Source organism: Ostrea edulis, chromosome 1, assembly GCF_947568905.1.
Source record: "Ostrea edulis chromosome 1, xbOstEdul1.1, whole genome shotgun sequence".
NCBI lineage: Eukaryota > Metazoa > Mollusca > Bivalvia > Ostreida > Ostreidae > Ostrea > Ostrea edulis.
In genome coordinates this window covers 86,739,790-86,752,062 of record NC_079164.1, presented here as the reverse complement: position 1 = coordinate 86,752,062, position 12,273 = coordinate 86,739,790, and the positions used below count along the sequence as shown (strand labels likewise).

At 34.5% G+C, this 12,273-nt stretch overlaps 1 protein-coding gene across 4 annotated transcripts in view; it reads left to right on the top strand.

The window, feature by feature from the left end:
* The window catches only part of LOC125668370 (uncharacterized), a 33,047-nt gene extending 24,716 nt beyond the window's left edge, over positions 1–8,331 (top strand). For all 4 annotated transcript variants that reach the window (XM_056164404.1, XM_056164406.1, XM_056164403.1 and 1 more), the window contains 5 exons: positions 2,538–2,723; positions 4,128–4,231; positions 4,457–4,604; positions 6,933–7,081; positions 7,174–8,331. In XM_056164404.1, the coding sequence (XP_056020379.1) occupies positions 2,538–2,723; positions 4,128–4,231; positions 4,457–4,604; positions 6,933–7,081; positions 7,174–7,804 (1,218 nt within the window). In that variant the 3' untranslated portion in view covers positions 7,805–8,331. The remainder of the gene's footprint in view (positions 1–2,537; positions 2,724–4,127; positions 4,232–4,456; positions 4,605–6,932; positions 7,082–7,173) is intronic.
* Positions 8,332–12,273: the final 3,942 nt, after the last annotated feature.

The following is a 12,273-nucleotide window of genomic DNA, read 5'->3' as shown; positions in this document are numbered from 1 at the left end:
ACAAAACAACAAACATCGTGATACATATCATAGTAAGTATAAACACTACAGTCCAGCTGTAGTATAAACAATGTAAACAAAACAACAAACATCGTGATACATATCATAGTAAGTATAAACACTACAGTCCAGCTGTAGTATAAACAAAACAACGTAAACAAAACAACAAACATCGTGATACATATCATAGTAAGTATAAACACTACAGTCCAGCTGTAGTATAAACAATGTAAACAAAACAACAAACATCGTGATACATATCATAGTAAGTATAAACACTACAGTCCAGCTGTAGTATAAACAATGTAAACAAAACAACAAACATCGTGATACATATCATAGTAAGTATAAACACTACAGTCCAGCTGTAGTAAACAACGTAAACAAAACAACAAACATCGTGATACATATCATAGTAAGTATAAACACTACAGTCCAGCTGTAGTACAAACAATGTAAGCAAAACAACAAACATCGTGATACATATCATAGTAAGTATAAACACTACAGTCCAGCTGTAGTATAAACAATGTAAACAAAACAACAAACATCGTGATACATATCATAGTAAGTATAAACACTACAGTCCAGCTGTAGTAAACAACGTAAACAAAACAACAAACATCGTGATACATATCATAGTAAGTATAAACACTACAGTCCAGCTGTAGTATAAACAATGTAAACAAAACAACAAACATCGTGATACATATCATAGTAAGTATAAACACTACAGTCCAACTGTAGTAAAAACAATGTAAACAAAACAACAAACATCGTGATACATATCATAGTAAGTATAAACACTACAGTCCAGCTGTAGTAAACAACGTAAACAAAACAACAAACATCGTGATACATATCATAGTAAGTATAAACACTACAGTCCAGCTGTAGTATAAACAATGTAAACAAAACAACAAACATCGTGATACATATCATAGTAAGTATAAACACTACAGTCCAGCTGTAGTAAACAACGTAAACAAAACAACAAACATCGTGATACATATCATAGTAAGTATAAACACTACAGTCCAGCTGTAGTATAAACAATGTAAACAAACAACAACAAACATCGTGATACATATCATAGTAAGTATAAACACTACAGTCCAGCTGTAGTATAAACAACGTAAACAAAACAACAAACATCGTGATACATATCATAGTAAGTATAAACACTACAGTCCAGCTGTAGTACAAACAATGTAAGCAAAACAACAAACATCGTGATACATATCATAGTAAGTATAAACACTACAGTCCAGCTGTAGTATAAACAATGTAAACAAAACAACAAACATCGTGATACATATCATAGTAAGTATAAACACTACAGTCCAGCTGTAGTAAACAACGTAAACAAAACAACAAACATCGTGATACATATCATAGTAAGTATAAACACTACAGTTCAGCTGTAGTACAAACAATGTAAGCAAAACAACAAACATCGTGATACATATCATAGTAAGTATAAACACTACAGTCCAACTGTAGTAAAAACAATGTAAACAAAACAACAAACATCGTGATACATATCATAGTAAGTATAAACACTACAGTCCAGCTGTAGTAAACAACGTAAACAAAACAACAAACATCGTGATACATATCATAGTAAGTATAAACACTACAGTCCAGCTGTAGTATAAACAATGTAAACAAAACAACAAACATCGTGATACATATCATAGTAAGTATAAACACTACAGTCCAGCTGTAGTAAACAACGTAAACAAAACAACAAACATCGTGATACATATCATAGTAAGTATAAACACTACAGTCCAGCTGTAGTATAAACAATGTAAACAAACAACAACAAACATCGTGATACATATCATAGTAAGTATAAACACTACAGTCCAGCTGTAGTATAAACAACGTAAACAAAACAACAAACATCGTGATACATGGACGTACATGTAGTATCTCAGGACTCCATGTCAGCATGTTCCCCACATGTAATGCGTAGTTTGGTATCATAAAATCTTTATCTATACCTAATATTAGTCCACTGTGGTTTCAATCCTTCCATATTCTATTTTCCCTTGTTTGTATATCTATTGTACATTGATTCTTATCTTTGCCGTGTAAAACGTTGCCGTATTATACACATCTTGATTTTATATCTCATAATATTGATATCTATATGTGAAAATTTTGATTTGTATTCGATAATATTGATATGCATACGGAAATCTTGATTTATATTCGATAACTTGTGATGTATGTTCGATAGTTTTTGATGTATGTTCGATAAATTTTGATGGATATTCGATATATCTTGGGTATTTGATATATCTTGATGTATATTTTAATGTTTGGCATAAATATATATAACAAGATTATCGAATATACATCAAGATTTATTGAATATGAATTAAGATTTATCAATTGTATATAAATATAATCGAATATACTAGTGCTAAAAGTTTTATGCTTTAAATTGAATGACAAGATTTCGAATATAAGTTCAAGATTGAATAATATTGCAACGTTTTACACGCTATAACTATTCGCTATTTTAGAAATACAAATATCCCAAAGCTGAGAACATTTTAAGAAAAGCAGGCGGGACTGTGTCCCCCACAGCATGCGCCGACATGCTTTTAGCTGTGGTAAAACTTGTTCAGAGAATGCACACCAAGGGATGGTTGATGGTCGCTTTAACAGGGACAAACATCTACATAAATCAGCAGGACGACCAGTACCAGGTATGTCTAATAGCCATTGTTATTTTTGTGGTGGTTTATTTTTCGTGGAGGTAGTGATTACAACATTAAGAGTCCCGTCACATTTACAGCTTAACGAGTTTTAATCTAATGTAAATGGATTTAGAAACAAAATGGATTAACAGACTCGACATATTTACACCCCTCACAAATGTAGAGAGTCGATCAACGGATTTACAACTCAATGAATTTACATCCCTAACAAATTCACGAACCTAATTTTACAGTGTTCTTTATGAACTCAACGAATCTACATCAGTAGCAAATTTAGATATCTGACGAATAATAATATATCTCGTACATTTTACATACCTGACGAATAATGATATTTCTCATACATTCTATATACCTGACGAATAATAATATTTCTCGTACATTTTACATACCTAACGAATAATAATATTTCTCGCACATTTTACATACCTGACGAATAATATTTCTCGTACATTCTACATACCTGACGAATAATAATATTTCTCGTACATTTTAAGTATGTTTCTTGAATTGTTGTTTAGGCATAGATTTATTTTGTAGTTTGAAAAATAAAAATGATATGATGAAAATATGGTAGGCATGCAAAATGAATGTTATATAATATCTATATGAAATATTTTATTTTATTCTAATTTGAAAAATGTATGTGCACGAAGTCATGATCAAGAGGACAGAATTATTGTCCTGTTAATAGTTTTATATCAAAGTTTATAATCCTCAAAATTCAGTTTAAACTCACCTAAATTTAAACATCAAGTAATGAAATGATCAATTTTTTGAAGATTTGTTTTTTATAAATCGAACACCTTCATTTCTCTTTCAATTATAATCATTAAGTTAGGTGCATGTATCGATAGACTGGAAACTTGAAAACCACTAACATGGTATACTTAGGCCACTGAGGTTGGTGATGTGAACATAGTTGTATAAAGTCGAAAAGAAAACAAAAGAAAAAAACAAAAACAACAACAACAAAAACACCAATTTTAAAGCCGTTTTTCACACTCATTTAAAGTACGGATTACTGCAGTGTACGGTGGGTTTGACCGGTCTAGAGGGGATGCTTACTCCTTTTAGGTACCTGATCCCAAATCTGGTGTTTCCAGGGGCCAGTGTTTGCCCTGCTCTCAATTTACTATTCTTTATGGTATTTAAGAGATTTATCACTATACCATAGCTCTAACTTTTTATATCCTGTAGCCAAAATATTGAATGTAAATCTATATCTGTATATACTCACTGACTGTCACATATTATTAACAGAACTAAATAATATCTTTGATTTTAATGTATCTAGTGACGAAACGATGAAGAACTTGATATACTTCGGTAAGAAGTAAGTTCCAAATTTAATCTAAATCGTTCATATGTTTGTTTTCTTCTTATTTCTAGGCTTTTCTGGTAAAACTCGATAACATGGTACGCTTTCCGTCATCAGCCAACACAAATGAAGAAATCATTCGTGTCTCAGAAAAATTTGAAGACATGATATTTTGGTAAGCTAAGAAATATGCATTATTGAATTCCATTCTGATCTCTTAATTTCATGTATAATATCAGATACGTTTATGTCAAGATATGAAAATTAAGGCATAAAAATAATAATCATAGTATGGGCTTATTCTAAGAGAAAACGTCCATGAATTAGGTTTGGAGTTTTCATCTTATTCCATGATGATTGGAATTGTTTAGATCCTAATCCTTGATATACATTTTCAAAGGATTCCTAGAGAAGTGATTTGTTTTGGACAACTTTCCACAGGAAGTGATTTGTACACCATGGCGATGTTGTTTTATCAAGTTTATATGGCTTATTCTGGACACAACGAACTTCAAACAATACCATTTGTCAGAACTCATAAATCACATGTACGTATATAAAACACAAAGTTATGTCAGTAACTTGTATTTAGTCATACTCTATTTGTCTTTAGCGGGTTTTTTTCCGCTTTTGACTACTTCTTATAAAACACTATGCCAATTTCATGAAACTTAACACAGAACATTTTAAAGGGATCGAATTCAAAGTCCTCTTTCAAGGAAATGAATTCCTTACCCCAATTCTTAAAATTAATTCCGTAATAGCTCCAATTGACTAAAAAATTTAAAATTTGTTATGCTGCACTTTCTATGTAATAGCTATTTGCAAAGCTCAAACATTCTGTTTAGTCGTATAGTGCCCAGCTAAAAGTCGACCAAAAAACAATAGGCATTTTTCTGAATTCATTTCTGCATATCTTGGGAAGTATACGGAATTTTGGGATGAACTTTTATAGCAATGTAGATTGATTATGTATGAATATATAAGAATAAAAAGTATAATTTTTTTTGTAATTCATTTATTTTTTTGCTTTCACAATAAATAAACATTTACATAAGTAAAAAGTGCAATTTTATACCATTTGGTTTATTGTTTTTACATCGGCTAACTTGGGTACCCTATATTTAGAGTTCTATAGCATTACTCTTTATATACTATACACTATACACGACCATTCCTCATGATAAATTAAAGACTAGACTTTTTGACATCATAGACAGTTGCTTCTTCAACAAAAACGGAAAACGAAAATATTCATATCTAGTGATCAGTCATTCAAAAACTTACTTTGTTAAAAACCACTCTGATTCCACGCACAAGTACTCTGAAGTTGAAATAAAAAATATACTAGAGTTCCTCATTGACAATATCTTCGTGGTCTTTGGTGATCAGGTCTTCCAACAGTCTGTTGGAATTCCCATGGGCATGAATTGTGCTCCTTTGCTAGCTGACCTGTTTCTATATTCATATGAAACAGAATTTATTCAAAAACTTCTACGCGAGAAGAAAAAATCTCTCGCTGTGGCCTTCAATTCGACATTTCGATATATCGATGACGTTTTGTCTATTAACAATAATAGTTTTCATTCATATGTCGATTTGATATATCCCTGTGAGCTCGAAATAAAGGACACCACAGAGTCGTCCACTTCTGCTTCATACTTAGATATTTTATTGAAAGTAGACATTAATGGGATGATATCAGTTTCTCCATCGTCAACTTCCCATATTTATGTAGCAATATTCAATTATCACCTGCATATGATGTTTATATATTTCAACTGATTCGATATGCAAGAGCTTGTTCCGTGTATAGTCAGTTTTTAAATCGAAGTAAACTACTGACAAACAAGTTGATGGTACAGGGGTTTCAACAGTCTCGATTGAAGTCAGCATTCTGCAAATTCTATGGTCGTTATAACGATCTAGTTCGTCAATACAACCTCGCATTGGGTCAAATGCTGGTTGACGTGTTTCATACCGATTGTTAAGCCGTTCTTGGCACACTGATTTTGACTGCGGATAACTCCGTTTACCTGATCAGGATATAGGGCTCACGGCGGGTGTGACCGGTCAACAGGGGATGCTTACTCCTCCTAGACAACTGATCCCACCTCTGGTGTGTTCAGGGGTCCGTGTTTGCCCAACTATCTATTTTGTATTGCTTATAGGAGTTATGAGATTGATCACCGTTCGTTATCTTCACCTTGCATATAGTAAATTTGTCCCCAAGCAATGCAATTGTCTGTGTTATTTAACAACAAATGTTTGTCTTGATTTAAATTGTTTTATCATTCTGTTATACACAGAATACCTCGCACGAGACTAATCTAATCTGTATATGAGAAAAATTGTTACCGATGAAGCCGTTTGATTTCTTTATATAAACCTACCATTGGGTCAAATGCTGTCTGACGTGGTTCATATCGATTGTTAGTCCGTTCTTGGCACACTGATTTTGACTACGGTTAACTCCGTTTACCTGATCAAGATATAGGGGTCACGGCGGGTGTGACCAGCTGACAGGGGATGCTTACTCCTCCAAAGCTCCTGGTCCGTGTTTACCCAACTCTCTATTTTGTATTGCTTACAGGAGTTATGAGATTGATCACTTGTTCGTTATCTTCACCTTTCATAATTGTCATAGTATAACGCTTATTCAAAGATAATAAAATTGTAATCCTTGTCATCTAAATCTTGATTGACGATTTCGAAGATTTTTTTTTTTTTAAATCTGGATATTCGCTTATAGTTATAAAATCACAAACTCTAGTACTCACGAAATGTCGTAAAACCGAAAATACAAACGATACTGATTTCTCCTCTGCTCAGTATTTTCTTACTATTTGATCGACAAAGTCTGAATTCTCCTACAGATACTTGGTGTACTTAATGAGGGACACAAACCAGAGAAGCCCGACAAGTGCCCAACCTGGCTATATGAGGAAGTCATGATCCCTTGCTGGCATCCCGATAGGTCATGCAGGCCGTCTGCTGATGACGTAGTTCGCATTATGACGGAGAGGTAAGTTCGTCATGTTTCCAACATTATATATTTTGCAACTGCTAACGTTTGCTTCTGAGACTATATATCTATTTTTATCAACGAATGCATAGGATAAATGGAGGTTCTGGTATTCCGGCATCCAGTTTAACAGACAAACGGGTGGTCAATATCCCTAATCCAAACTCTACAGCTTGTCCTGAGGAGGGGGAAGGTGACGGGTATCTGGACGTTGTTCTTTGCGAGGAAAACAAAAACAAGGGGCAAAACGTGATTAGTGAAGGTGAAAACGAGCATGATGATGTTCAGAATATTGAAGGGGCTGATAATAATTGGTCACTGTTACAACGTCCTGGGCAGTCGTTGGTTCTGGGCGAGAAGGACATGAAACTGTTTGAAATGTCTAGTGATCAGACAACTGCTTCTGGGGCCTCCTCCTGTGTCGCACCTCCACCAACAGACACAGATCCGGAATGTCTGATAGTACGAATTACAGAGCCGCACCCTTTCCGTCATAAATATCAAGCCTTCAGTACGACAGATACCTTACCCGAACCACACACTGCAAAGAGCAATCCACTTTTTCAGAGTATTGGAACATCATCAAACTCAACGGATGGAAGTATGGAGAAAAAAGACACTTTCAAAGAAATGTTGGACAGTCAGCAAATGAATTCCAGTTCTGATTCGACGATTAACGAGTCTGATTTTGTGAGTGCGGACAGCTTACCATCACAAACATAGATCTGACTTACTCCTTAAAATCATTTCTTGAATCAAGTTATGATGTAGCCAGTAGATATTATAAGTTTCTGATCTGTGATATCATTGATACTACGTATACATTTGTGTGGATATTTTTGTTTCCGTTTTATTTTCTAGTATTTTCTGTAATTTTGATTGGGCGGATTGATAATAACCACTAGAAAACTTTTAAGTCGTTTTCTTTTCTTGAAGGGACACAAGTATTATTGGACGTATTTCGGATAAACATATCCGGACTTAAACGGACGTGAAATACGTCTAATCAGTAAGGTGTTAATTAGTTAAATATGCTAAGATTACATAATTATTTCGAGAACCTCAGTTTTATTCTGAACTTTAGAATTGGTAAGACTGCATAATTCGAATTTAGTTTTGTGTGAAAAGACGCTGATTGATTCATTGTTTTCCCCTGTTTTCATGTTGGTACTGGTATATGATATTAGCCTTAACATATTTGAATCTGTGATAATGTAAACATAGTATTAAAACGTGATATATTTCTTCTCTTTTTTCTTCGTGTTATTTCTCTTTAGAGTAAGTCCAAAGTTGGTTTGGAGATGTTGGAGGAGATACTGTCTACCCTAAATCTTTTTATGTAATACTTACTAAAGATTGTTTATCTACTGTTAAGGAGAGACCGTATCTCTTTACTCCAAAGGAGAATATCGCTAGACCGAGGCATAACACAGTTAAGGTTTGAGAATATTTGTATTTCACCTTCACTCATACATATACATCCCGGCATCCTCCTGGCCTGGGGATTATAAAACTTTTTTGAGCCCGTTTTCACACTCTAACTCCATGCTCGAAATCGTACTCATACTCAAAAGTGAAGGTTAGAAAACTTTTGTAAAATTATTCTCACTCAAATGGAGTACATGCTCAAGATTTTTCGAGTATACATGTAATTTTCTTTTCTAAAATGACGGCCTGTGTCAAATAGCGAAGGTGTGCGTCAATTACATGTCTATCAAAGTTGGAATTGGGTGTGTTCGACAGTTTCAGCGTTTTAATTCAAAAGTGCTGAGTACGGTGATTTTCCACTCCGTCACAATTTCTTATTTCTGAAGAATTACAAAAATTTATTTTTTTGAATGCAATGATCACTCCTGCTTTTCGAAACAATATCTTGACACCTGCTTATTCCATCACAACTTTTTCCTCACTTGAACGAAATCCATCGTCAACTTCCCATGTTTTGTACCAATATGCTACTATCGCCTGCATATGGTGTTTATGTCTTTTAAATGATTCGATTTGCAAGTTCGTGCTCTGCGTATGATCAATATATTTTGAATCGAGGCAGGCTACTAACAAAGTTGATGTTACAGGGGTTTCAACAGTATCGGGAAAAGTGAACATTTCGTAAATTCTATAGTCGTTATAATAATACAACCAGTCATTAGGTCGAATACTGTCTGACCATTCTTCGCATGATTTTTACTACGGATTACTCCATTTACCTAATCAAGATATAGGGCTCATGGCGGTGTGAACGATTAACAGGGGATGTTTACTCCTTCTAGTCACCTGATCCCACTGGTATATCCAGAAGTCTGTATTTGCTCAACTCTTAAATTTGTATTTTTATAGGATTTATGCCATTAATCACAGTTAATAAAACGTGATCGATGTATCTAAATATCAAGTTGAAGGCCACAGCAAAAGTTTTTGTCTTCTCATGCAGCAATTTTTGCTTGTTTCATCACGCCCACGGGATATTATATCGCTTGGGTTCCGAGGTACTATGAAAGGAGTACTCTTTAATAGTGAATTCGAACCGAAGCTATATAATTGCCTGTGATCACGCCACTTCATGATTCTAGAGATATTGTTCATTAAGCATGAACCTAGCTAGAGCAACCAGTGGGAATACGATTGTCGTGAAGCGTTTAAAGCATGTTCCTAGGATGTGAGGTGCATGTCCAGAGTGGAAATAAAAACGTGGAGTGCCTTTCCACTTTTCCAGAGAGTGGAAATAGAGTTGGGTATGACGTATTTTTATCGCCCCAGATCAATCTGATTGATAAACAATTGACAGCTAAGATGTTTAATCACTATATGGCGTCATTGAATTTCGCACAAGTTTAGCACGTTTCCGTATCATCGCTTTGTCTGAATCACAACAAACATACATATAACTTCATTCATACTACAATATACAAAAGAAACTATTGTCAAGTATCTTACATTTTCCTACCGACCTAGTGTTGAAAAATCGTTTAAATTAATTGTATATCTGATAAGAGTTCAATGGCAAACAACAATATTTACCTTAGAACATTACCTCTTATAAATATAGGTTGTGATATATACATTGTACCTTCTTCAATTTCTATGTAGACCGTATCACTGGCATCTTCCTGCTGAGATATATAACCACCGAACCGTAACCTCCCTGTACTGCAGACAGGTACAAAGTGTCGTAGTTTTGTAAAAGTTATAGCCTCCGTCTTCTGGGGTCTTTGTAGTGTGCTTGCAAAACAGACTTCATCAAGTTTTTTTTTTTCAACCTGAACAAGAGAATAATGCTATATACAGATACGGTGTTTCTTACAACTGAGTAATTAGTATAACAATTTCTGCACCATTATATTTTCCAGTATACCTGCTTGAGTTGTACATCAGTGTCATGAAAAGTTTGTTAAGAATGTTTGTATCAACCTAAGCTTTAGTTTTGCTTTTTAGAGGAACTTTTTGTGTATGCAAGTTTGTTTTTTTTTAAAAAAATGGACTCGTACTTTCTTCTCAGCTGCAAGGCCCTATTGGCCATGTTTTGAAAACCATGAATATAAATACAGTTTGCATAGGATATTTTTCTGTATTTATTTGAACAAAAACATTGCTTTTTTTTTTTAATTTTGAAATCAATTATTCCATATAAACGTGATACTAGGAGCAAGCATGTTTGGACCAGAAGAAGCATTAAACCATTGTACCACAGTGTGGCGTGTTTTCTTTTGTTAAAAGTGTGGGTTATCTGTACATAACCAACAATATCATATGGGGGAACTACTACTTATTTACACATTTGTGCTCAAAAGCCGAGGAGCTAACTTCCTTACGAGTAATTCGATTAATCCAGTCAAAATCAGTGTATAAAGAACGGGCTAATAATTGGTAGGAAACATGTCAGACAGCATTTTTCAAAATGACATGTTGTATTGGTAAACTATAACCTTATAATGGCCATAGAATTTGCGAAATCCTGACTTTAAACGAGACTGTTGAAACCCCTTAACATGAACTTGTTTGTCGGTAGCCTGTCCCGATTTATAAACTGATCATACGCAGAACAGGCTCTTGTATATTGAATCAGTTGAGAGACATAAACACCATATGTGGGTGATAATGGAATATGGCTATATAGATATGGGAAGTCAACGATAAAGAAGCTATAGTTATCCAGTTTTTCGTTTAGTTGACTTGTTAGTTTGCCGTTAACATCTATGTTCAATAAAATATCTTAGTAAGAAGCAAATGTGGAAGGCTCTATAGTGCCTTTTACTTCGAGTTCACTGGGATGAAAAGATGAAGATAACAAACAGTGATCAATTTCATAAATTCCACAAGGAATACAACATTAGGGGTTGGGTAAACACGGATATACACTTGTACCAGAGGTGAAGTCGGGTGCCTAGGAGGAGTAAGCAGCCCCTGGCGACCGGCCACATCCGTCGTGAACCCTATATCTTGATCAGGTAAACGGAGTAATGTTTAGTCAAAATCAGTGTGTTAACTCCTTAACAATTGGTATGAAACACAACAGACAGCATTTGACCCAATGACAGGTTGTATTAGCAATCTAGATCGTTATAACGATCATAGAATTAGCGAAATGTTGATATATCGAATCGACATATGAATGAAAACGAGTACTGTTAATAGATAAAACGTCATCTATATATCGAGTTGAGGGCCACAGGCTCAGCAAGAACTTTTTTCTCCTGTAGTAGCCTTTGAATACATTCCACCTCGTAAGAACTTAAAACAGATTACCTAATAAAGAAACACAATCCGTGCCCATGGGAATTCAACAGACTGTTGGAAGACTTCATCACCAAAATGAGGAACTCCAGCATCTTTTGATATCAACTTAAGAGTATTTGTGCGTAGAATCAGAGTAATGATTAACAAAGTAATTACTCCAATGACTGATCACTAGATATGAATATTTCCTTTTTTCTTTTTCCATTTTTGCAGTGACTGTCTATGATGTCAAAATGTCTAGTCTTTAATTCATCGTGAGGAAGGGCCGTGTAAAGTGTTAGTCACGTTTGATGTTGTTGATATGAGAAAAGCGTAAACTCGCTTGGTCAGTTATGGCGATATCCACATGTACAACTTAATTCAGTTCTGCTGCTATCTATGTATGATGTACTCTCAACACCATCAAACTCGTACAGATGGGACCTGTCAGAGACATCGACTGCAAGAGGAACGCTAGA